At 36.6% G+C, this 27,731-nt stretch overlaps 1 protein-coding gene across 3 annotated transcripts; it reads right to left on the bottom strand.

Moving 5' to 3' along the window:
* On the bottom strand, nucleotides 1–27,731 carry slc6a11 (solute carrier family 6 member 11). 3 transcript variants are annotated; one of them, XM_023324499.1, is made up of 16 exons: nucleotides 27,598–27,731; nucleotides 27,445–27,506; nucleotides 26,779–27,006; nucleotides 24,905–25,039; nucleotides 24,648–24,788; nucleotides 24,425–24,506; nucleotides 20,785–20,917; nucleotides 16,846–16,980; nucleotides 9,440–9,543; nucleotides 9,215–9,339; nucleotides 7,539–7,651; nucleotides 6,917–7,054; nucleotides 5,194–5,296; nucleotides 4,514–4,614; nucleotides 3,913–4,083; nucleotides 1–2,085 (listed from the first exon to the last, which is right to left on the bottom strand). In XM_023324499.1, the coding sequence occupies exons 3-16, from the start codon at nucleotides 26,987–26,989 to the stop codon at nucleotides 1,942–1,944; spliced, it is 1,836 nt and encodes a 611-aa protein (XP_023180267.1). In that variant the 5' UTR covers nucleotides 26,990–27,006; nucleotides 27,445–27,506; nucleotides 27,598–27,731; the 3' UTR covers nucleotides 1–1,941. The 3 variants fall into 3 exon arrangements, with proteins under 3 accessions (XP_023180267.1, XP_023180268.1, XP_014331431.1); XM_023324500.1 differs by having other exon boundaries at nucleotides 26,779–27,003; nucleotides 27,633–27,718; XM_014475945.2 differs by having other exon boundaries at nucleotides 27,633–27,717.

The following is a 27,731-nucleotide window of genomic DNA, read 5'->3' as shown; positions in this document are numbered from 1 at the left end:
TCAATTTTTTTCATATTTATTTTTAAAAATGAGTAAGCAGACAGTTTGTGTGTCCAATGAATACCAAAAGGTGTAGAACAGTGCTGAACAGTATTTAACCCTTTTTTAATATATCTCTATTACAGATTCTTTTGAGCATATCAAAAGTTGAAATATTGTCTTTCTATTACAGCAATTCATTTTAAACACTTTTCAACAGACAGGAAGTAAACCAATGACTACAGCAGTGTGATCAGTGTTAAACAGCATGCTAGGATTTTGGATGCACACATCTAATACCTTACAGAAACATGAGTGAAGAGGCGATAACGTTAAAATGTACCAGCACCTAGAGGGCTGATTAGTTGCTAGGGAGAATGTGACTGCTAAGAGGAGGCGCTTCAAACATTTAACACTTCCTCTGCTTCTTTTATGTTCTTCTCGATCACAAACTTCCTCCTCTTGAAAACTCCTGAATTCTTCACCTACGTTTTTGCCTCCCCCTAAACATTATGAGAATTTGCTTTAATTTTCCTCAGATGCTCTCCTCTGGTAGCATTTTCATCAGAAAGCACAAGAAAGACAGAAAGTGAAAGAAATTTAAGTGCGTGTAGGACATTTGATTGATTTAAACAATGAGACCAGCTCATTGTCACCCACCACAGATCATTGCTTTCACCTTCACTGTGGCTCAGACAGAAACAAAAAATAAACCATGAGGTTCTCTGTTTCAAACAAAAGGTCAGAGAATTGCAACAGAATCAATAGAAATAATATTGCTGAGGCATAAATGTGTAATAAAATGCAGAGTATTATATTTCATTCATACGAGACTGGTGTAATTATTCAAGCCAGCCATGCGATGAAAGGGAGCGGAAAATAAGCAGAATAAATGAAAAAAGAAAACACTGAAAGAGGCAGAAAGGAAGAGGCAGGGGCTGAAAAGGGAGAACAGTGAAAAAAAAAGAGCAAAAAGATATGAGGAGACTGAAAATAAAGGGGACAGATGAGGTCTGAAATGCTCATGTGATGCGTGTCCATCCTCTTCTCTACAGGCAGAGCAGGAAATAAAAATGCAGGATTGAAGGCATATCTATCTGTCAGTCTCTGTTAGTCTCAGCATAATTACTGTGAAACGACAGATATCTATGACTTTAAGGACGATGGCTAGAGGAGAAAGAGGTGTGTTTCTGACTCAGCCTGCGAGTCACAAACATCTATTTGTAGCCATGTGAACAAATGTAGTGTAAACCTCAAAATAAAAGATTTTTAAACCAAGGAAATTGTTTTTGTCTTTCTGTAATACTGTAACGCTCTAAATGGATATTTATGTAGAAATTTAGTTTCTTCTTTGTTTTCATGCTGGTCTACAACACCTAAAGTTTTAAAAATATCCTCACAGTCTTAGATCTTATATTTCAATGGTAAATTACAACTTACAGGGGTATGGTGCCCCCCTCATGTAGCTTGAGCATGAATATGCATTCAGAATGCCCCTCCAGCTGCTACATCTCAGTCTCATTTGGGTGCCTTTTACCTAATAGGATCTCAGCAATTTGCCAATGATTGTAGAGAGCAAGCCTTATAGAACATGCTGTTATCGTCCTAAAGGCACAGACACAAGTGAGACCATTACTGACAAGTTACCAGGACAGGATTTCACCATTTAGCACACAAAATCAACACGTCTTTAAATATTAATGGCTAAAAGTGAGGAAACAGCTGCTTAAGCTTGAAAGTTAAGACAATAATTGTGTTATTTAAAAGCTGTGCAAAACAGAAGCAGACTACATATGAGCATCGACATTTTTAGACTCGTTTCTTTACAAAACAAAAACAGCACTCTGAGTCGTTTGTTTCCATTTTTTGTCTTGTGTGGTGGCCTGTAATGCTGTGACGGTTTTCATTTTTATTTGACTGGTCCTTTAAGACAGCTGGCAGCTCGGTCAGTCACCGGGTTAATTAGAAATGCGTCTCCTTCTCTGAGATGGTGGATATTTTGCCATCTGCTTTAAGTTTGGCATCATTGACAGCGTAAGGACTGAGGGCAGCAAGTTTGCCTCTCATTTTTAGGTCAGGGCTGGGAGTGGTCAGCTTCTTCATTCTCTGCAAAGAATCAGAAAAAAAGAATACGTAGATGTGTTAATTTTATACGCCACAATGATCACGGCATAAAGTGTTGCTCTGATGGAAGTTACAAATATATAGGAGTTCCTCTGGACTTTTAGGGTATTTTTAGGGTTTTCACACCCAGCTTAACAACATGGCAGCTTTTGAACTTTACTCCAAGAATACCCATGTTTGGCTCACAGATGCTGCAGAAGTGTGGAAGTCTACTGAGCTAATATCAACGATTACTCTCAATAGACTTGGTTTGATTACGGACCAAAATTGCAACATTTATTTACCGTAATAACATTTTTTGCTGGTGTGGTTTGCTTTCACTCTGGAATGTGTGAAACAATCCAGAGTAATTGAAAAACTTGTAATCCCCCTTCGCCTGTGGTGGCGCTGCACAAGGAACTACTGAAGAAAATGACACAAAAACCTCAGAAGAAGATGGAGTAAAATGGAGTCGTTTCAGATTTTAGAGGATGTAGGACTTCTCTTTAGTCTTTAGTAAAAGACCACAAGCCATTTCTCTCTCTTGCATTATATTCTTCCATTTGTTTTGGTTGTATTTACCCAGAATTCCCTGCATTCTAGTCCACTTCCTGCTTTTGGAAGGATCTCGGGTCTGCATGGCATCGACATGCATGTGCAACCGAACTGAGACTATAGGTTTTTAGTTGGATCAGAGTTTGCTTTTTTGGTCCATGTTGGAGTTGAATTATATATTCACCTCCCCAAGCAAACCAGACTTTCAAGGCAAACACACTAAAATTCAATTAAAGAGGACTAAATGGGACTGGTGTGAATACACCCTTAAAGTGCTTTGATTATATTAGATTACAGTACCTATTTCATTTTGAAAGAACAACAGGTTTAGCTGTTATTCCGACACAAATTTATATACTTATTAAGAAAAGCACCTTGTGAAAAAGTTTTAAATTTCTATGACATAGTCAATGTATTGGAAGCCACCTAGATAAGGCAAATATCTACAAATTTGTCTTAATAAATTAATCTTTTACTGTAGTAGCAAGATTTTCCACATAAGAAAATAAGAAAAATCCATCCCCTTTTAGAGCACATTTATTCAGGATGGAAGAATTTTACTTATTTGATTTTTTAAGTTGAACAGATCTTCCAGGGATATCTCCTACAGTGTAAATATGACATGAAACAAAAATCCACTGTAAGTCACTGACTACTAAACTAGAAGAAAATCCAAGTACGTTTTGCCTATGCTCAATGAGCAGTAGGTTAGTAGATAGGTAACAAAAAATTCACCAAAGCTCATAGTCAGAGTACAGTATCATCAAGTCTCCAAAAGAGTCATTAGACCCCATCTACATACCAACCAGCTGTTCAGAATAATCTGCCAAAAACATTTTGGAAGATTATTTTGATGCTCTAACATCAGTCTATCAAAACAATCTTAGTCCTCTGACTAATCTCCTATGAAAACCCAAATGTGTTCAAAGAGTTGAAGATTGTACTATAGAGGACATATAACAATGGACAACTCTAAAGAGATTGTTAAAAAATAAACTATCATGGATCCCTTATCTCCAGCCTTATAGTGTGAGATGTTTCAGGAAAAAGCAAAGTCCATTGGCCGTAAAAGGTTTTATGAAGTATCAACAGCATGTGTAACAACAGCAGTGCTATAAGTGATTTTATTATAAACAGTCACTGCAATAAAATATTATTTCATTTTAGGGGTTTTACACATCTCAATCAGTGGTGCCAATAAATAGGGTCAACGTGACAAATGTAATAATAATTAAGGACAACAGTGATTGTCCTTTCTTGTTAAGATTTCTTTACCTCAGAAAAGGTCCCAGGAGTTTTCCAGATCATCCAGATAATGCCCAGTGGGATACACACCATGGAGGACATAGCCATGAACCAGCCGATTCCGTAGCCCCAATCAGGATAGGTGTACACGTTGTTGTACTTCAAAGGCTTGTATTTAATCAGGAAGAACAGGAAAATTCCCTGCATCAAAAAGAAACACATTGTTTGCAAATCATGGTGAAAACATGGTTTTAAATAACAAGGAACTACCTTCTGGGTTTATATACTTTTAATGTAATAGCACACGTGGTTCTTGGTTAGTCACTGGTGGATTTGGTTATAGATTAATAGGAGACAAGCAGAAAAAAGATATCAGACTATTGATAATAATAGACAAAATGCAAACTGTTTAAATATTTTTAATCATTCTTTTGGAAGCTACTGGTGTATTTATTTTTTTTAAAATTTGATTATTATTTTTATTTTAAAAATAACTGTATGCCTTTTGAAACTAATACTCCATGCAAACCAAGCTATGAAAAAACAAATCTAAGTCATTTGAATTAGTTTGTCGCTTGCCACTTGTGTGCTCATCTATGTGTTGTCTGCTCTTATTCATGCGCTTACTCACAGCACAGATGCCCGGGGTCAGGATCATCCAGCACCATTTGATCAAGACGAAAGGTTTGTATCCAATCATGTCCTCAATATTTAGGTAGAATCTGTCGCCTCCTGCAAGAAAACAAGTTTCACTCGGGAGATTCTGCATGCATCATCAAAATAACAACATGACTGATGCCTGTTGACAGCTCAAAAGTTGTGTAAGGCTACATTTCTGACTTGATGTGAACAAAATGTTTTTTGAAAGTTAACATCAAGAGAGCCAGAGGCGTTTTGTGTAACAGCAGACTATTTAGCTGAATTTTTGTCATGAATTATACAAGCCAACAACAATGTTCATGTACCAAAGAATTTCTACATGCATACTTTCTTTTTAGTCATTACTTAATGTCTATACAGTAGTCGACACACTTTAAGAACAAGTCAAAATACAAATGTGTATTTTTCTTACATCCTAATAACCTGATTTGTAATTTTATCATAATAAATGAATGCTGCATGCGTTTCTGTGCATTCTCCAGCAGAGGGCAGAAAAACAATATTCTTCCAGTAAGGAGAGTGAAACTTGCTTTGCTCAAGTCTGTAACAACCATCAAAAACCCAAACTCGACAACATGAGTCAGTGGTAATACAAATAAAAAACTATGTATTATGTAAACTATGTATTTCAGCTTTAAAATCTCATCTTACCATACACCCAGCCGATACATATGGACTCAAATATGGCCACAAACAGCAAACACATCCCGCTGGCTGCATATGCATCAAACAGCTGGAAGACGTACATTCCTCCCTAATGGAAGGAGACAGGTGTCAGCTTTTCACATGAACATCAGCTAGGTGAAACACATAAAGGGATTCAGAGGCTTCTGAGGACATAGCTTTAGACTAAACATATTTATACTTTATACTGGTTTAACATCTGTAGGGTCAGCGTCTACAGATGTTAAAGTTAGTCCACAAAAGAAAAATTGTGATCAATTTCAAGCCTAACCTGCTTTTATTTAAAACAACAAAGCAACACTATTCATACTGCTGCTAAATTGTATAATAATTTGTATAATAATTATTATAATTTTATAAGGCCATATATAACATTTATTGATTGTTATTTTATGCTTGAAACCAAGATACTTTTACTAAATAAGAAAATAAACATTTTAAATGCAATAATCCAGCATTTCTTAAGTGAAGAATAAGTGTATATATATATATATATATATATATATATATATATATATATATATATATATATATATATATATATATATATATATATATATATATATATATATTGCAGCAGTTTTATCATAATCATTGCTTTGAATATGTTGTTTTCACTTCAGCCATAGAAAACAATGTGCTCTACCAGTATTTTCTCTGGCATCTTTTTGCAAAGCGTGTAAATCATAGCAATTGTGTGAAAACCTTCTGTGCTTTGAGACAGAAATATATTAAAACATTGATTTATGACTTATATCTACCATCACAGAGAGCTACACTCCTGGAAACCCTTTGACCTCTATCAGATTTTACACCTGGTTTCTTGTAATACTTTACTTACAGTAGGTTCATGGAAGCTGCGGAGAACGAATTGTCTAAAGAGTGGAGGTATTAATAAAAAGGTCAGACTTCTTAAACCTGCAGCTCCATAACACCAAACACAGAAAACATACTAAACTTTAACATTGTATTGAATTCCTGAGTTTCCTGGCTGAAATGGATCAACAACTAAGAAATAAGCTTATGTTGAGATTGCCTTAAATTATTTTTTAGAATATGCACTTCTATCTATCTATCTATCTATCTATCTATCTATCTATCTATCTATCTATCTATCTATCTATCTATCTATCTATCTATCTATCTATCTATCTATCTATCTATCTATCTATATTTTTCTCTCTCTCTCTATGGTAACCTGTTTTGACATGGTTTACTTGGTTGAATGAAAAGAATTTAAAATCTAAATCTGAATCAATTTGAGCTTGACTATGTAAAGATTGCACAAAGAGGTATCTTAACAAATCTTACCTGTGAATGATGATGATATTGAAGATGATGATGATAATGATGATGATGATGATGATGATGATACAGATTATGATTATAATGTTGATAGTGCACATATTTTACAATAAATATCACAACCAAAAAAAACACAGAAAAAACAACAAGATCCAAACAAAAACTTAAAATTTAGTATCAGACAAGTTCTACTGATGCACCCATCATGTGATGTAACTTTATAAAAAAGGAAATGAAACAGAAAAGAAAGGCAGGTATGTAAAACAATGGCTCACTGTAAAATAATTTTTGAGGTTAACTTTAAACTCTAGAGTTTTTAAGGTTTAAAAAGTTTAAGCTGATAACTACTCTAAAGATACCAGTAAGAAATATATTGGTGTCTTACCTCTGTACACATGATGAGTCCTATGAGGAAAGAGACTATGGACATGCAGAGAATCAGCAGCTCTCTGCGGTAACCCTTTCTGAAGGTCTCTGGGTACATGTCCACAACAGCTGTCACTAAACTCTCCACACACACAAACTGAAAAACAAGCAAATCAACAAATACAATCACAGACACAGTTGATTTAACTCACAGTTTATTTTGTGGCACAATATATATTGTGTTAAGTATATAATAATGTAAGGGCATTAATAAGTAATACCATAAAAACACGTTCTTTCATTAAATATAATTTGAATTTAAAACTGACATCAGTTAATTAAATTAAAATGGAAAAGGAGAAACAATTTGCCTCCAGGCTTTCAACGTTTATTTTCTCCAGTCAGATGGAGCCACCAGTTATTGATGCTCCTCCCTAAAAGCCTAATTATACTGAAAAAAGATTCATGATGTCAAAATTAGCCTGAAAGTTTGGCAGACGTGGCAGCATTGTTTTTCCTCAGAGTTCAAGTTTTAAACTACGTATAATAATCTCTATGATTATTATCACAGTTTAAGACAATGTCTAATAATCTCGACGATTATTATACATTGTCTTATTTGTTTAAATATTTATTCTCACCTGACTGTCCAAGCCAAGGAAGATTAGCATCATGAAGAAGAGACAAGCCCAAAGTGGAGACAGAGGCATCATAGTCACAGCTTTGGGGTACGCAATGAAAGCAAGACCAGGACCTGAAAGAAAAAAAAGATCAAAAAATAATTCACTGTTACTTGGTTTCAGGACACGATGAAAGTTTTGCTTATGTTTTGTTTCTTTTGTATTTGATTTTGTTTGTAGGTTTGACAGCCTTTCTCACTTTTGATTGAGACATTGGAGTTCGATGTCATTTACCATGACTTTACTGCATTCATTTATCCATTCTGCATCTATTTTTTACTTTAAATTTGAGTATCAATTGACTGTCAATGCTCACTGAGTGTGCCTCTGACTATTATTTAATAAATTAACCAAAAAACAAGCCATCAGCTGAAACATCTGGGAAGTTGAATCTTTATTAGTGGGATTTTGCATTAGGCACTGTTGACATTCAAATCCTATGATTGAGAGTGAAAGGGAGACACTGAAGAGAGAAGCAATTGGAGGACACGGGAGTGGGGTGGGGTGGGGGGGTGCTTATGCCACCCCCCACAAGTTGCTGCCCTGGGCTTTTGCCCATGTTGCCCATATGAGAAACCACAACTGATTCCTTCTATGACCTCAGGAAATTAAGGGTGTCTTCACATCTGAAAGTCCGGTAGACAGTTCCTTTAGTGACCAAAGTTTCAACATTAGTTACATTTTCGGCTGGTGCAGTTTGCTTTCACACTGCGCTGTGAAACGAACCAAGCCCTTTGAGCAACTTGTTTCCCCTCTCTCCTGTTGTGGCACTGCACCAAGAATGACTTAAGTTAGTGACACAAAAGCATCAGAAGATATGAAGTCAAATTCTTTTTTCCCAAAATGTAAACAAAAATTGAGTGGCATCAGATTTTAGAGGTTGTAGGATTTCTCTTTTGTGTTTAGCAAACGATCATGAGCCATTTCTCCAGCTAGCGCTAGAGTCCCACATATGCTTTGGTTGTATTTACCCAGCATGCACTGTGCAGTAGTCTGTTTGCTGTTTTTGGTGTAGTCTGTGGTCTGTTTAGTGTTCACATATGCATTCAAATCCCGTCAGCGTTCATTTCAACCAAACTGAGACAGACCAGAATTTGCTTTTTTGGCTCGCATCAGGGCTCAATTACACATTCACCCCACCTCATATGAACCAGATTTTCTAGGCACTTAAGATTAAAGTGGACAAACAGGCCTGGTGTAAATGCACCCTAAGTCAGAAGTGCATAATGTGTCTCCTTTTAAAAGCCTAATTCATTGGTTGAGTGACAGAAATAGGAGGATCAACATTATGTTGTTTGGGAATTATTTTCTGACAGTTCTGTAAATAAAGTATCTGAAGCATTAAGTTCATTCTAGATGTATTTTAAGACAAACATTTCAATTCTTCTCTGCTCTGTCACATTCTCTAAATTATTCATGATGAGTTGAATAAACCATAAAGCAGCATTTTAAACACTTAAGTGAGGAGTAGTGAGTTATATAACCATGGAAGAGTTAATCTAGTTTAGCACAATATCATATGTGGGCATCAAGACTCACTTTGAGGTTTAACCATATCTACAGATTCGCATCATTTTTCTGAAAGTTTGTTATCCTGTTGTTATTTTGAAGCATTATATTACTTTATGTTCTCTCACCAGATTCAGCCACAGCCTCGATGGGAACATTTTGTTCATAGGCCATGAAACCCAAAACAGAGAAGATGGCGAAACCTGCCACAAAGCTGGTACCGCTGTTCAGACAGCACAGCATGATGCAATCCCTGAGGAGTAGGGAAAAGACAGACAGAAGAGGTGATAAAACAATTAGCAAAATAAGTACACATTTTTTTCCATTCAGTCCCTTTTACTCTATATTATTACCTGTAGCAGTTGTTGTTATAGGAATTGTAACTTCCAAGAGCAGTGAGACAGCCCAGGCAGATGGCATAGGAGAAGAAAATTTGGGTTCCTGCGTCCACCCACACCTATTAGTAATATCAAAGGTAAAGAAACAGCATAAATGTAAAATGAACACATTGAGAAGTGTTTCACTCGGGTAAAAATATAGTCCTCTTAACACCTGATGCCTAATACAGAGAGATATAAATCCACCTGGAATTCTGCAAAAATGCTAGACATAACTGAGGAAAATAATAAATAGGAAAAATAGCTAGGTACACCTGCAGTATACAAGAAAGAATCAAATAATTTATTGCTGAGTCTAAAAATTGATTATAGAATCAACCCTCAAGCTTCTCTGATTTCAATATTGTACATTAATCTACCCAAATGACAGGTGCAATCTGAAAGACAGTGAGGATAAATTCAAGACCAATATATAATCTGCAAACACAGATTATATATTCTGCTTGGAGAGAATGAAGGGAGGAGGCTAAGAGGGTTGGATACACCTCTTTATTCACATTTTTTTGGTTCTATAACAAACATATCGTTCTATTGCTCTTAACCTATTTATATTGAAAGTCCAAGTTTTCACCATCAGAATTAAAACTTCATATGATATTCTACTTTACATTCTAGATTCTGCATCCACCTTGTACAGCAGATGCATCCTCCAGACATGCAATGAGTCAAAACATAACCATTCAAGTCCAGCACTCAAAAGAAAGAACATTACATTTATGACACTGCAAACTTTTCTCTCAGCTTTGTATATGAAAGTGTTATTGATATCATATAATGTTTGCTACAGATACCACAGATCAAGATTTTTATATAGAAGAGCTTTGATGTGAATTTAGCAACAATATAATGGAGAAGAGGAAAGAAGCAAGCACATGTAAATAAGTAGCCATAGACCAGACTGCAAATAGTACGAAATGATCAACAATATTCTCAAGTAACGTTTAATATGATTCACAGTGATTTAACAACTTATTTTAAATAACTTTTATTTACTAAAAAATTAATATGAATTTGGTTATATTGGAACAGTATATTTAGCTCAGAGCGCTGAACAATGAAGCGATTAATTCAGTTTTAATAGGTGTGACCTGCCACAATTATGTCACGTCTTGTCTGAATATAAACAGCATAACAGATTTAAACTTTCAGAATCCACTGCTTTCATTACCTGTTATTTTACTAGTCTATTGCATAGTTTAATGACAACAATATTAAAGTTCCTCAGGACACAAAGGACAACCACGTTTCTTTCTATGATCTATTTATAAATTATTAAACTACAAAATTAAAACCTTATTGTATTACTCCCTAAGAAAAGATTTTAATTAAATAGTTTCTAGAAATATTTGACAGCTCTTTTACCCTTCCTTTTTGTCGCAGCAGTGACTATACTGAAATATTTTTTTTCTTTCTTTTTAATGGACACATGAATCATGGATTAAGATTCTGAAGGAAGTCAAAATCTTTCAGTGGCTAAAAATACACAAGTCACTTAATTATAATCCTCTTCCATTGTTCTCTATGGGGAGCCTGAAGTTGAAGAGCAACAGTGAAAGCTTAATATTGTATTAAATATGTTTCATATCTGGATGAAATCTTACTATGTAAAGCTAAGTGGATGATGGAGGAATAGAATGTTTTTGTTAAGACTTTAAAATGTTATTTTGACATGTCTTTATTGCCCAATTCCATCGTAAAAGTAAAAAAGAAAAAAGAAATTAACTTTTTGATAATAAGTTTTATTTTGGCTAAAATAAAAGTAAATGTTGTCTTAATAAAATGTAACTGACCACCTGAAGTGAGCAGGAGATGAAAAATCATTTTTGGAGAATGAAAAGTCAAAATCAAAGGCTGGTTCACGCACCAACAACTAATTTTGAATTTGGTAAATTGTCCTTTTTCTAAATATTTGAAATTTAAATCGTAAGCTGATATAAACTGAGTCATACAGATCTATATATTCACATAATTGTTACACGATGTTCAAATATCAGATTCATAAAAATATTAATTGTAACCTGTCTTAAAAGCTTTAATATGATGCACATCATTTTTTCTACATTGGCACTACAGTTTGCTTTTAATGCTTGTGTGGACATTAAATTTGATCTATCAAAAACACAGAAATGTACATAAGTAAAATAGTTTGGTAAATCTAAACATTTGCGTTGGTGAAACTCATTCTCGGAGCAGCGCGGGACCCAGAACCCACAGGATAGCATGGGGTGCTAGCAAATTCAAACTTAATGCAGCATGACTCTTTGAAAACTCTCTCACATCACCATTCAGCGACTAATCTCATTTCCCCACAGAAAAACAATTAACAAACGCAAGGTCTTTGCTCCCTCCTGGGAGTAACCAGGGTAACTTCTGTGACCTCACAAACACAGGACTGTTCCTGTGGAAGAACGGGCTTTTCTCTCCTAATGTTCATTAATGTTCCCTTTAGTTCACCCTCGGCTGATGGCTGCACAGCGAAGGGAAACCTTAAAGGCCCAGGCTCAGAGCGGATCACTTGTTGATGTTGTGCCTAATTTGGCATTCTTGTGTTTGGTTATGTTGAGACTACGGCTCCAGGAAACTATTCCTGATGGTTCAATGGTGCATAGTAAAGAATGAAATATAAGAAAGATGATCAATGAATGAACTGGAGAGGTCTTAAAGTATATCTAAGAAAACACTTCTAAAGTTAAGCAAAATGTTGGTTGAGATCCTCAGTAATGCATTTTGAGATAATCCAGCTTTATGTTTGTGTAACTGGTTGAGAACAAAACATCTGGACCAATGGCGGTCAGTCCTGCTCCCCTCTGTTAAGCAAATTCACAATTCATGCTCTTCTGCATTCATTGCTTTTAAGCAGTCAGTCGCTCAGTATTACTGACCGCTGAGTAACCTCTACTATCAGGCTGTTCTTTGCAGACACAGTTCCCTTTTCCAATATTGGCATCACTGGTAAAGATTTATCAAATTCTTTCTAAATTGAGTTTCTACTTAAACAGCATTATCTAGAACTTAAACATTTCTTATTCTTTAACAGGGAGTTAAGGAGATTTTATCATCTCCACTCCCAGTATGCAAGATAAATACAACTCCAGTTTTAAACTTTCTAAGTATTACCTTGACTGTAGATATGGGTGAGTTAAGGCGAGTATTTATTTCCTTTAAACAATTTACTGATCGATAAAGCTTAGCACGCCTGCCATATTTAAACAGCATGTTTTCTTTGTTTTTCCCCAGTTTGAAGACCAGTTGATATAAATAGATCTCTGTGTCACATCACATTCATACCACGGAGAAAAAAGGAAGTTATGGTTTAATAATTCAAATTTTTTGACAATCAACTTAAACAAGTATAGTATAAATTGCTAATTTAATTCAGTTACACCATAATTTGTATGATATTTACACAATGGATATGGAAATATTACAAACCACTGCTAAAATGTCAGCTTCATTATGCATATTTATGACGACAAAACAATCAATAACCTGGTTGTAAAAGTACTTAACTCTCATGTTGATGTAAGAGAAAAAATAGATATACATTCGCAAGATCTGGCAATAGTACTAATTTTATTTTTTAACTATCCTTTGGAGACTCTAATACTTTGAAGAAACTCCTTTTGTTTTGCATTTCAGCATTGAATAAAATCTTTTGCAGAAGCCTTTCAGCATCCCACATTAGATGGTCAACATTTGCTTACTTTGAGCTCTTAAAGCTCCCCAAATCTGTTTGATTACGAGGGTGTTTCTTTTCCAACACCCTCTGTAATATTATGGCAACTAAATTCTGGCAACTAAATTTGAAAATGTTAACTTTCTTCTCATAAAGTCCTTTGTTACTTTTTAATGCAAACTTGGACTCACAGTGACAGTGCAGAGCAAAATACCCTTCAGGTTAGCTTTCTGATTTGAACTGTTCATGATTTCCTCCACTGACAAACACTGATTTTCCAACTAGAGATAATTATGCCAAAACATGATGGTACCCTAACACTAGCCTTGTCAGAGCAGTCAGGCAAAAGCTACTCCTTAATAAAAAACACTGGAGTTTGCCAAAATTCACCTGAACAACTCTCATTTTGTTGTTTTTAAGTTGAATTGTGTTGTGTATCTGCCACATTAGATGTGGAAAATTATGCAGAAGTGACTGAGACAAAAAACAAACGGTATGAAATGTGTAGAGAAGATGCTAAAGGTCTGAAAGGAAGGGACATTGGATAGAATAGATTAGAGGAAGCGACACCCATCCACACCCACATTTCAGGTTGCCTTGTAAACAGAACAGAGCACTGATTGTCCCACAGGAAGCTAATATAACTTAAGGTCAAAACTAATGTCCTCCACCCATCGCTCTTAATAGGTGTTGAATTCTCTCTTTTTTCCTCCAGCACCATTCATCTACGTATATCACTTTTTATATGTAGATATGTCCCTCAAATTGTACAAAATCTGGACATCTCTAAAAAAAGAATGACTTAGTAAGTCAAATTGATCTAAATACATTTATATCTTTACTACGTTAAATTATCTAAAGGGTTTTGTTTTTGCTTCCTTGTGTTTTGCTTTCTGTTGCATTTTATATTTTTGTTTATCCAAAGTCAATGACAGTGTTCCAATGTAAGAACTTTGGATGTTGTGCCTGTATTAGCAAAAGCACAACATAAATAAACACAAACAATATTTCAGTGTTTATAAAGTACAACAACATGGTGCAGCATAACATCCAAATCTAGAATTGCGCCTTGAAAGAAAATGTTCATAACACCTTTTCTTGGCAGGAAGTTGTGGTGGAACAGATGGGTTTATCTGATAGCACATTTTCACGTCGACTGAATACTCTGGTAATTATCAGGCAGAAACTTTTCCTCGTTATCACATAAATTTAACTCTCCACATGATGTGTCTGCCAGAGTGCAGAGTGGAAAACAAGTGCTTGGATGAAATCAAGTCTAAAACTAAAAATGAAAATTGCTAAATTAGAGCCTTGAAGTTTCCTGCTATGCTGTGATTTGTCAACTTGTTCTCACTCTCAAATCAACATAAGAGGGCTTGGTGAGGATTTTTATGAAACCGCTTTAATGCCACAGACTTTACTTAACTTCTTAAAGTTTTTTTTTTTTTTACTTTGGATAAATTAAGTAAGTATGACCTACCTAACATTTAATGCTTAATTTAATTACAACTGATGTTAGTTTTATCCCAGAAGAAATAAGATTAATGAAATATCCCCACAATGATCAGGATTTGCATGATTGTTCCAACATGCCTGGATTGTAGGAAACTGGGAAAACCTTGCTACACATGTTTTGTCATGGCACTTTCCTGGGTATCTTAGTGTTAACAGGTTAAGTTAATTTTACAGAACATATAGAAATTATTTATATTTTGTTATGTTACAGCCTTAATCCAATTTTTATTAAATTAGTCTGTTTTCTCAAAATGTTCCAAAATTTTCTCAGAGAGATCAGAAAATGACTGACAGACGTCTCCCGTCTGGAGAAGAAATGCAGAGAAGAACGGGTCAAACTACCTAAATATAGGTGACCTAGGCTTTTGGCATCATACTTTCCACAGATTTGAGGTTGTAATTGCTGCAAAAGGTTGATCAATAAAATATCAAGTAAAAGTGGTGAATATTTATATAGTTCTTTACATAGTAATTTCTTGGTTTTCTTCACTGCAAAAAAACAAAAATATTAGTATTTCTGGTCTACTTCCTAGTGCAAATATCTTTGTACACTTCAAATAAGACAAAATTAATTAACAAATAACTTTACAGTTTGTGAAGCCATACAGTGAAAACTAAAAGGACATTTTCCATTCTTAAGGTAATGGTTTTTGAAAGTTTGGCATATTAAGAGGATAGAAAACAGAAAATGGTAGAGACGCTACCATTAATTATCACTTTAATATTCATAGAACTGCTTGGGATTTGTTAATTTATTTTAAAAATGTGTTTAATTTAATTGCTAATTATTGTGGTTAGCGTGTTTTCTAGCTTTAAGTACTGCTGTTGGTTATGATTATTAGACAGGGGTTGTAAACTGGGAATGCTAAGATCTACTTCTCTAATCGACAGTTGTCAAGATTCACATCATCAGCCAGAATTAATGCAGTTTGCAATCAGACAGTAGTAGAAATGCTTCAGGGAGCTGTAATTCTCAGTTAAATGGGTCTGTAAGTTAAATTATTGCTGAGCAGCTGGCAGAATGTAGACTCCAACAAGGTGTAATCAGGTAAAACTCCTTAAAAGTACAACAATCTTATTCATCTCCCTGTACTAATGTCTTTCCACTAGAACCTACTTTGTTTTTGACGTTGTCATGACTCACTATCCTGTTCCTGAGTACTCTGTTTCTAAGGAAACAAAACTATCTGCCTTGTCAAACAAGGTCAAGGAGACTGAGACTGCGTGCATCATTCGGTGTCTCCTTGAATCATTTATTATTTATCAACACCATGAAATTTCAGACCAACATATCCCATAAAACTCTCACAGAAACTGGTAGCACAAATATCAACAAATGTTTCCTAAGATATTGGGACATTATTGTGGCTACTGCTGTCAAATCGTTTAACTAATCATCTTTGGGATAAGGTTATTAACATTTAAAAGTCAAGACAATTGATTTAAACTATCAAAGTTTAAGAGATTTTGCTTTTCCAGGCTTTTCCAGTGATGTCAATTAATCTAAAACCTTGAACACTGGTTTCTATGAGGATCAGACACTAATACTGATTGGCTGCTTTCTTCTAAACATAAGCATATATATCTGATTGACCTGAGTATCATGAGAGCTGACATTAACACAAAGTTCAATATATTAAATATGAAAAAGAATCTCTACATGTACAGTCATACTCACTAAATTTGAATATTATTGAAAATTTAATTCATTTTAGTAACTCAGTTCACTAAGTGAAATATTGTTTACTCCAAGACTGATGTCTTCAAGCCTTTATTTCTTTAAATTCTGATAATTTTCTGCTTTAAGCTAAAAAAAACAAAACATTTAAGATTAGTATATAACATCAGACCAATAAAATAATATTTTAACACATAATTGTGGGATTAATGTATAGAATGCTGATATATACTTTCAATCTCATAAAAGAGCCTCAGCAGAACACACATTCAAGCTTATTGAAAATTACTGTAGTTTAGTTATATTCTTGCAAGTTTTTGTGAGTTTAAAAATAAAACCAAAGCAAATTATCAAATTATCAAATAGGAACACACCACGCCACATTTAGTATATCTTTTCCTGTAAGATTAGCTTGGTGTAAATGTTCTAGTACAAACTTTTGCTAGGATTATTTTCTGAGAAGGCAGATGAGTGGAGAGAATCGACACCTACCTGAGGGTCAGAGAGACGTGAAATGTCCGGGTAGAGGTAGAACTTGATGCCATCAAAAGCTCCAGGCAGTGTGACTCCCCTGATCAGTAGAACCAGCAGCATGACATACGGAAACGTAGCTGTTACATACACAACCTGCAGAATCACACATGCACATCTGTTAACTGGGTATGTCAGATTACAGAGGGGAACAATAAGTACAGACCAGTGTAATAGTTTACAACAAAACTTTACATGGTTTGCACACTTTGTCATGTAGGGCTGGACAATATGTCCTATATCTCTTATTCTTTGTGGCAAATGCAACTGAGTAGAGATTTCTATAGCAACAATGGTTATCTACAACTAATTCACAATCAAAAGTGACTGAGATTTCAGTTGTAGAAGTTGGATTAATCCGCTCCAAATAAAGAATCAATGATAAGGTCTGCATGGTCTGATCATTGGTCAATGAAATTATTTTAAACATCATGATATATATACTGTGCATCTTAAAAAATCCACACCATGAATTATGTTAGGTCATATTGTCCGTAAGTGTGCCCTTACTGATACACACTTCAAATTAAACTGAAGCCAAACAAAACAATTGGCCTGCTTCATGCAAAACATCAGAATGATGTTCTGGAGATTATTGCTGTGCTGCAAGATCATAGAATAGAATAGAAGTACTTTATTCATCCCAGCAGGGAAATTACTTCGCAGTTACAGCATAGAGACAAGACACAATAACAACTACCACTGAGTAGTAGTTGTAGATAAAATAAAAAAATAAAAAATATATATAAAATGCTGTTAATATAAAAAGCAACTTAGAGCATCTTTGAAATGACAAAATGACTTTTTAGATATACCATAACAACTGCAAATGCACAATACTATAATATAATATGCATTCATCAGTAGTGAAACTTAGGTTGGATACACAGTGCTCTCATCATCACTCCTTAAACTCACTCCACTCTCTATCTGCCCGGTTTCAAAAAACAATGACACATACATCTAGTGACACCATTCATACAGTAGCAAGTCCTTGCTCACCCTAAACCCAGCTCTGTTTTTTAATCAAACCATTCAGGTTTTGCAGAACTGTGCTCAACATCTCAAGACTCTCCCCAACAAAGACTCCGGGCTCTTGGGAGGCAGAGGCAAGCAACATACATCCCCTGGCTTCCTGGCACTGAGTCAAAGTCCAATTGAGGACAGAACAGGACAGAGCAGAGCTGGGCCAGGATCCTTGAAAGAAAAGAGGGCTCCTCTGGCCCCCATCTCTTTAACAGGAGGAGCCCAGAGGAGTGATCCTGGCAGTGTGGGAAAATGTGCAGCTCTTTGAAGCTTGTGCAGAAGTGCATGAGTGCTCACACACAAATGGATATTCATTCATTTAAAAAAAAGGAAAGGAAGAAGAGTGAACATACTACAAACATGCACTAATGTGCACAGCAGCTACTGGACACTGTGGACACATCGCTCTTCTGTACTGGGTGCAGCATTTTCATGAATGACTACTCCTTTTTTTAGGCTTCAGGGAGGAGGAAATGGACTTCATTCATTGAGTAAAGCTCTTAACCAACTCCACAGAAGTTCAGTCCACTTTACCAGCATGAGGCTGTGATTTACTCACTTGTTCAGAAAGACAGGAGACAAGGCATTCTACTTCACTGAATATCCTGAACATCCTTAACTCTAAAAAATTATTTAAATCTTTTAAATAAACCTGATCAAAGCTCAGTTTGAACAGTGAGCATACTTGAGGATTAATCCAAGAGATGCCAGCAGGGAGGGTGTGGGAAAATTTGTCCCCCTTTGGAGCATTACCTTCCTTTAATTTGTCACATAAAATGATTACACATCCTAAACCTTCTCCCCCTGGTTGTCTTTATCTCTCTGGCGATGAAAAGGACAATATTCAGTCTCTCCATGAACTTTTGACGCACTGCTTGCTCTCTCCAGGCCACCACGGGTAAACATCTAAGCCACCACAAATTTCCTGGTCAAACCTCGCTGTAAATCTAACAGCAGGGCTTAAATGTGAGAATGGCTGGCAAATGCGACTAACAAAAGCAAACAGCTTGGCAGAGTGTTGAGTGAATGAGTTGGAGGGTCCGTAGAAAAGAAAGCGACTCTCTCTCTCTTTCTCTCTTGCAACAAGCGAGTTGTGGTTAATTTCTCATTGCTCGAGAGGGAGATAGAGAGAGGCTGAGGATGCACTCTACATGCTCCTCATGAACGATCCCTTCTCCTCTAGTAAATACAGGAATCAATCTTGGACCGCCTGCTAAAGCCTGGCCATGAAGAAGCATTCCCCCCTCTTACTTCACAGCCAACAAAAGACACTTTATGGAAATATAGGCATCGCAACTTAGTTGTCTTTTTTTACCCCCCATCATGTATTATGTGAACCCATTAATTTTTCTGGACACACCTCTCCTCTTTTCGTCTGGCTCTATCTTCATCCTCATTCTGGCTCATTGAATCTCTGAAGACGTATTAAGGGCCGCTAAGCTCTCATAGGAGGGTGTAGAGTCCTTACTGTCCCTCAACAAAGCTGCCAGAAGAGACTCAAAAAAATTTTAATGGAAATTACGACGGGAGGAAAAGAAGTAGGTCTAGCACACACGCCTTTTTGTCTTCCGTTTGCAGAAGTAAAACCCATCTGGCTTCCTGTTGGAGACTTGTTTTTAAGAACAAAAGAGAAAAACCCTTCTGTGCATCATACCAACACCATCAGAATAAAAATGATGAATTTATTTTAGAAGTTACGATATGAACTGTCTTTTTTTAACATTTTATGTAACAAACCAATTGGAAGGGAAATGATTAAAGCTATTTACTTTAATTCAAAAGTATAATTTCAGCACCCTTGATATTCCAAATAAAATTCATTACCACCAACTGCATTCAGAAGCCACTTAAGTAGTAAATAAAGTCCAACTCTGTGCCCAGTCTTTCCCCTGCTAGAAATAATCATCATGGATGGATGGATGGATGGATGAATGAACAAATGGACGGATGGATGGATGAATGAACAAATGGACGGATGGATGGGTAGATAACAGAATTTTGTTTAAAGCAAACAGCAAACAATCAGAGAAGCAGTCAAGAGGTCCATGGTAACTGAGAGGGAGCTGCATGGACCCACAATTCAAAGTGAGGAAATCAGTCACCATGGTAACTATTAGTCCTGCACGTTGCACATCTGGCCTCAATGGAAGAGTAGCAAGAGAGCCTTGTGACTTTTCAGAAGGACAATGATCCAAACCTACAGTCGGAGCTAATACACGAGTATGCCTCATAGTCATGTCAAAGTCTGGATCAGAATCCCACTCAGAATATGTTGTGAGACTTATAATATTCAAAAATGCTCTTCATCCACCCTGGGGGAACAAAGAAGAATAAATAATGCTCTGTGATCTGTAATTGGTCTCAGACTGGAGATAAGCGAGACTGTTTTGGAGGGAAGGACACTGAAGAAACATGATGGTCAAACTGGACCTGCCCCTCCACCACACTGGACAGACAGCAGCGCAACCTTCTCCAAAATACTTTTACAGCTCTGCTGTCAAACAGACAAATCTTTTCTCCACATGTTCTAATTATGGCTTCAAATTGCCCATCATCATGGCTCCATCTGCACAAATGTATGTATTAAAAATATAGATCTTTTGGATAACATTATTTTACCATATAGACATTTATATTTTATTATGTATTTCAGTCTTTCTTACGTTGAGTAAATTGATTGTTTCCTGCATGTCATGTTGCTGCTCAAAAATTGCCCAATTCTGTGATCAATAAATTACATCTCATCTTGTCCTAACGTTACAAAAGTCATGTGCTATGAATACTTTTGCAATGCACTGAAGGAAAGTCCTTTCCAACCAACTTCCCAATTCTCACAATAAGGCACAACAGTAAACATGCAATGCTTAATCCTACCTTGCCAGTTGACTTGGGTCCCTTCCAGATGCAGAAGTAGCAGATGAACCAGGCCAGAGCCAGACACATGGCCAGCTCCCAGCGCATCCCTCCCATGTGCTCAATACCATCTGATATCTTCAGGACTCTCCGTCTGATTTAGCCCAAATATACACAGAAAATTATTAGTTTACAACAAATATTTGTTATCATTTGTAAGGAGTGAAAATTAGTAACACACCTTTATTTAATGTAATTCAGTTTAGAAACCCACTGCATTTATTGCGTTTATAGAATGACCACTTTACACACACATTGGATTATTTGCATACAGCAATGCAAATTCTGATATTTTGTTTGTATTATGCAAAAAAAAGTGTGAGAACTGGGTTCAGTGTGAGAACTGAACCCAGAAAGAAAAGTCACCAACAACATTTCAGAGATTAGTCTTGAAGCATTTAGCTGTGCTAAATAAGTAAGAACTCCGAAGGAAGATGATGAAAAATAAATAAATGCGAGCAGCAGCAGAGTAAAAATAGCAAAACCATTTCTTCTGCTGGCCAGCCACATTCCCTGGGCACATAAGTGTGTGAATCTATAACCACGTTTGCTTTAAGGTCGACAACACCAAGGCTTGTGTTTGAAAATATGAAGGCAAATCTGGAAGGACTGACTTGTTTATCTTCAGAAAAAACAAATCTTGTACATAAAATTAAATAATGTGTGACTGTTTTAAAGATTTATACTGTTTTTTACAGTTCTTCCACTCCCACAGCTCCTTCTAAACACATCTCATCTCTGTCTGTCGCTAAGAGACAGTGCATGAAATAAACATTTCTTTGCTTGAATAAGCTTGTTAAGAATTCAGACTCCAACTCTGAAGGGATTTACCTGCAGTAAAGAAGCCCTATCTTTGCTTTGAGAACAGAAACACCAGGAAAAACATCAGTGGACTGCAATTGTACTGCTACCACTGCAATCTTGGCAATTTCAGGACAATCTAGGAACTATTTTCCTCATAATTGGTATCCTATTTCACTTGATGATAAAGATCAAGAGGTGACAAGTAGCTATTCTCCCAACAAAAAACACCTTAACCTATCTGTGGCTCCTTGGCGCAGCAAAGAGTGTTTCTAGTTTCTAGTGTTTTTATTTTTATTTTGTTTTTTACTGTTGGTAGAAAAAAAACAACACCCTGACTGTGATGCAGGAAAATCACTAAAATCTGTTGATAAACACGATATTTGCCAGAGTTTATAAAACCTACATTTCTTGATAAAAACTCCATTGTGGAGACGATGCTGATCTCAGCATCCTTTAGCACTTAGCAGAAGATTAAGAATACATAAATGGGACAAGATAAAGGGAAAAACAAAATCAACTTAGTTCAGGATTTTTAAGGTAATTCCAGCAGTATTTAATTATTAGGTCTTCATTTATTACAAATCCAGATTATTTTGACCCCTAAAGCTGAAGCTAACATATAATCAGAGAGCAGCCAAGACCAAAGTGGACTTCCACCATGTAAACAACTTTAATCCTGAGAAAAACTCACAGCATTTCATCCGAATAGTCCTTCATGAACCTTTAAACCATTGTCACATCTACATTGGCCTTTTTAAAAACCCGAAGACAACAACTATTTACATGGGAAAGGAAGTAGAAGGGGTTAACCATCGGTAGCTTTTCTCTGTGAAGCAGATTGACAGTAGATGTTATAACAAGCTTCCAATCATAGTTGTTTATATAAAAATCACTAAATAACATCCATTTAGATTTCTTTTTATTAACAACCACTCTGATGCTTGCAAATGTAGTGCATTGCGCTACTTAACCTGTTCAGTTTAACACAACTACTGATAAAAAATATGTTACATGAGCCCTTGGTTCATCTGAGGCGGGTTACTCTAATGAGATGGAAGCTAAAGGTCTAAAATCCAAGCATGTGTCACATCATCAAGATCACCGCGCCAAATAGTGGCCTGGCATGACAACTACAGCAGATTCAATGTGTCGTTGCAGTCTCCTCGAACTTGCAATTTTTCCACAATCAACATCCAAAAATACCGGCAGTTTCCAGACAATGGTCTCAGGTAAACTTCAGCTAAATTAAATGACTAAAGGGCAGCACAAATCTTTGTTGATGCAGGGCATGAAATAAGTGTAATGTCATATATCAAGAAGCCGGCACCTTTCACGCCTTCAGTAGAGAATGAAAGAAAAAATTTTAAGAGAGAAAACATAATAACTCTGTTTACAGCACCTATCTCTAGCCAGCCAGCTGCTATGGACAAGGCTATGACTCCATGAGTCTTTCACTGATGCTTCTTCATGGCATCAGTCATGAGCTGACATTTATGCTTTTCCTATCAACATCCGGCCTGCTGGGCGTCACTGATGAATTTGAACCAAACTTGATAAACTATAAAGAAAAAAAAATTAATAATTGTTGTCGAAATATGCCAAATGATGTGGGTGCAAAAGAGTGCGCATGCCATCTCCAACAACATGTTTGCGGTGGTGAGTCAAGAGTGTGTTTCCTGTTTGCTGAAGCTCAACCCGGCAACCGCACTGACGGAGGATGAGAAGCAGGAGTTTGTGCCACAAAGCCACACGTTCCTGCCAAAATCTGTGCCACCAAGTTCACCCTCAGGGCTTCTTTACCAGCCATTGATCATCCTGACATGTTCTTGGTGGAAACCCATAAAACTGATCCAACACCCTCAGCCCCCCCCCCACCACCCTCTGTTCTGGTCAGTCAACAGGATAAGATTTGTGTAAATTTGCTAAAGTGGGTGCTTGAATGTATATTAATGACTTTATAGTTTTTTATCTCAATGATGATAGCTGGCTGCTGTAGATGTTCAACAAGATAGAAAAAAAATCTAAGTAAATGTATAAACACTGCTTTCTTTAATAACAACCTAAGAAATTTCATTGGTATACTTAGAAATCTAACACTAATTTTGTATTTATGAGCACAGAGGCTACATAAATACAACAATAATGAGCTAAAACTAAACTGAAAACATTTATGCTAATAAACAAAATGCTAGTCCATTTTGACACAGTTTTAATAAAATTTGACAACTTCTATCAACATGACGGTTTACTCTGTGGGCTCTTATTTCTAGGATTAACTTAAAGCTACTAGATGTCATAATTGTTGTGAAACTCAGTTTTCTTTTGTTTGAGTGACAATCATCCAAATATGTTTTTTACATATTGATTTTTAAAAGCTTTTGTGACTTGGCATCAGAATAAATCCGACCTAGTCATGTGTACAAAGCTGCTGGCAGTGGTACAGGAAATGTGGTCAAATCTACGCACTAACAAACCATGATCTGCTGCCACACTCATGGCTCTAACTGGGAGACAGCTGGCCCACCATAGCCTGCTGACACAGAAATATGAAAAAGGCTGACTAATTATTGGGGGTGAGGTTAGGGAGGGAGGGGGTCAATGACACAACTTGGAGCTGTCAGTATCTCAGTTTTTTAACAATATGGCAGACCAAAGAAAAACATGACCTAGTGAGCATTTCTCATCCAGATAGAAGCATTTTATTCAACAAATGGTGAAAATCTCTGTGTATAATCCGTGCTGTGATGTAATTCTGTACATATAAGCAGGAGGAAAATGAAAAATAAAGTCTACTCACTCCCAAAACTCAATGACTGGAGACGTTGCATTGGGGTTGGTGATGTTGGTGGCGTTTTCCCCGTAATAATCAACACAGTTTTCTGCAGACACAGTGACATGTTTTCATTTCAATGGCATCAAGTGTACATGCACAGCAGAATTTAACACAAAGGTCTTTTCTGTTTAAAATTAGAAGAGATTTATTTGTTGTTATAAGAAAATGTTTTCCCCTAACCACCTACCTGTATTCCAGTAATGGCCACAGCCAGCCCACGGCAGCTCAGTCGTGAAACAGTTAAAGAGGTAGAAAATGGCCCAGGCTAGGATTACTATGTAGTACACGTTGAGATGGGCTTCAATCACCTGTGTTGCATAGCCGATACCTGGAAAAGCAAAAGTAATTCAATAAACTTGGTGAAACACTTTCTCTCCTACGTTATCTTTAATAATTAAATCTCAGTGTATCAACTAAAAACAAACAAATCCAGGGTTTTCTTACCCTCAAACAACGGGCAAACTTTCCTCCAGCATGTGATACCACCTTCGCTTGTGAACTGACCCAAGGCCGTCTCCAGGAAAAATACAGGAATACCGCAGCACACGAAGAAGATGACGTATGGCACAAAGAAGGCACCTTCATGCATACAAATAAATGTACCTTATGATTTCAGGAGATGCAAAAGTATTATACAACATAAGTCTAAAGGTTAATTCTCAAATCCTATACTGAATTATGTGAAGGGTTTAATGCAGGGATCTATTCCTATTCAAATAAAATGAGATGAAAGTACTCATTACGATGCCACGCTTGGAATGCATGGTGACCTTTTCAGACATGAAGTTGCAGCCTGCTGTTCAGTCTAATGAGGCAACCTGCCTCTTTTATTGATATATGTGTGCAAAAATAACTGCAGTGCCTTACAAAAGTAGTCAGACAAGCAATATGACGCTTAACATACAACGTATCAACCAAAAACTTAAATCTGTTTTATTAGAACTTTATGAAGAGCAACAAGTGCCATAACTGTGAAGTGAAGGAAATATAAGACATGGCTTTTTATGGCTTTTGTTCTACGCTTTGCTTCATACAAAGGGTCAGGACCCTCAGCTATTGACAAGTGATTGCTTGGTGAAGGCATGCACTCTAAGTTTTAATTTTACCTTTTGCCAGTGATGTATGTAATGAACCAATTCAAAGCTAAGAAGTCTGCTGGAAATTGTAAAGAACTATCCCCAAATGTGACGAGGGAAGAGTTGCTCTGAATAAGGCGACTGTTAATGTTTCTTCAATATTTTTAAGCGTGACCAACACGCCCTGAACAGCTTTGTTCACTTCCTCATGTGTTATTCCTAAAACTGCAGGCAGACTACAATTCTAAAACTGCTCAGAAAATCAATGTCATCGTTCCCACAACTTCTCATTCTATTCGCTGATCAGCCTGGTAGAAAATCTGCCGGAGACATACAGTTCAAAGGGAGAAAGTCCAGATGAAGCGCTGAGAGGAAATTACAATCGAGCCGAGTAGCACAGGAAGGCAGTATCCGGGCTAGCTATTAGTAGTACTCTTCACCAAGCTACCGTTTACGGAAGGGACAATGCATTAAATGTCCAGATTGGCATTTGCAACATGACACTCAGTAAACATGTAGAAGAAAATGCTTTTTTCAGACGACCAACTATCGTCCTAGAATATGGTGGTGGCAGTATCATGCTGTGGGGATGCTTTTCTTCAGTAGGGTTAGAGAAGCTGGTCAGAGTTAAATATATGTGAATACTGGAAGAAAACTTGTTGAAGGACACAAAACACTGCCGAATGTTAAGGAGGCTTACTCTCCAATCATAAACATTAAGCAGCAACTGGACGTAGATCAAAGAATATTGATATTTTAGAACGACACAGTCAAAGTCTAGGTCTGAAAATAACTGACAATCTATAGCAAGCCTTGACATTTGCTGTCCACAGATGAGATCTATCCAATTTGACTAAGCTGGAGCTACATTACAAAGAAGAATAGTGATACTCCACAGACTTACTGTAACTAAAGCAAAAAACAGAGTTTTAAATCAACTCAGGAGTGCTAAATATAAGGACACGCCATACTTCTTGAATTTAAAAATATCTGAAAAACTTTTTGTCCTTTTTGCAAACCACTTTTTGTGCTCAACTTTCTGTTGGTCTGTTATTTAAAATAAAGATAAAACACATTAAAGTTTAAGGTTGCAAGAGGTATGAATAGTTTTGCAAGGCATCTCACTGTATCTAACAGTTTCACCACTTTGTAGAATCAAAAGCCAGCTTTTCATTCTACAAGCTTTTCTGTAGCTCTTCATCCAAGTGTGTAGAGAGATAAAGCAATGCTTTTATCGCTTGCCTCCTCCATTCTTGTAGCAGAGGTAAGGGAACCTCCAAACGTTGCCCAACCCAATGATCTCTCCAGCCACAGACAGGATGAACTCGATCTTGTTGTTCCACATGCCCCTCTCGTTGTACTCGTCATTGTCGAGGCTAGAGCTGGACCCGTCCGGGTCTCTGCCATCCTCTGGTTTACCGTTTATAACAGGCCCACTCTTCTCAGCTGTCATGACGCTCGGGCAGCCTGCTGTGAAGTGAAACCAGCAAGGACTAAAGGTGATGTAAGAACGTTAACAGGAGTTTGAATGAGAACGGGAAATTGCTTGAAAGTGTGTATGAAGCAAAACTGTAAATATGATGCAGAGACATTTTAGTAAAAGTTTGAACCAAGTCACAGCAGCCTATTTATCATAATGCGCAAATTTAAGAATATATAAAACTCTGACTGCAGAGTCACACATAATAGAAATGTTAAAATATCAAATATAAAAAAAAAAACAACAGGATACAACCATGTACTAACCCTCTTGCTTTTATGACACTTTTTTAGTCACAAAAAATGAATAAAGTGTGTAAAACAAGCTATAGGTGTGGAGAAATCAGCTAAAAACATTTCAGTATCTCCAGACTTGCAGCCTGGAGGTGTTAAAATATTAAAACATGCAGAGAGAGAAGAAATACTCACCAATCTCCTATAGAACAGTGGCAAACCTTTTGGCTCCCTCGATGATGAGCACTAACAATCACCTTTACAAACACGCAGAATGAATAAAGCCCAATCAGGGGGGTGCAGAGTGGAGAGAGGGCACAAAAGAATAAAAAGGAAAACAATCTGCACCCGCAGCTGAATGAGATGGGTTTGTTAAGTCTCACGTCTATATAAAGGAAGATCCCAGAGGCAGCGGAGTGACGGTACACAACTTGCACAAGGCGATGGATAACCTGCGACTGCGCTCCCACTCAGCGGGCTGT

This window comes from Xiphophorus maculatus, chromosome 20, assembly GCF_002775205.1.
Source record: "Xiphophorus maculatus strain JP 163 A chromosome 20, X_maculatus-5.0-male, whole genome shotgun sequence".
Taxonomy (NCBI): domain Eukaryota; kingdom Metazoa; phylum Chordata; class Actinopteri; order Cyprinodontiformes; family Poeciliidae; genus Xiphophorus; species Xiphophorus maculatus.
The sequence above is the reverse complement of the archived record's forward strand: the minus strand, read 5'-3'. Positions and strand labels throughout refer to the sequence as shown.

Excerpts from the sequence above, each read along its gene's own strand:
- slc6a11 (XM_023324499.1), bottom strand. The coding sequence starts at position 26,989 with ATGACAGCTGAGAAGAGTGGGCCTGTTATAAACGGTAAACCAGAGGAT. Across the intron at positions 7,055-7,538 it reads TCCTTGGCTTGGACAGTCAG|TTTGTGTGTGTGGAGAGTTT; the intron begins GTGAGAATAAAT and ends CTTGTTTTTCAG. Across the intron at positions 4,615-5,193 it reads ATGTATCGGCTGGGTGTATG|GAGGCGACAGATTCTACCTA; the intron begins GTAAGATGAGAT and ends GTTTTCTTGCAG.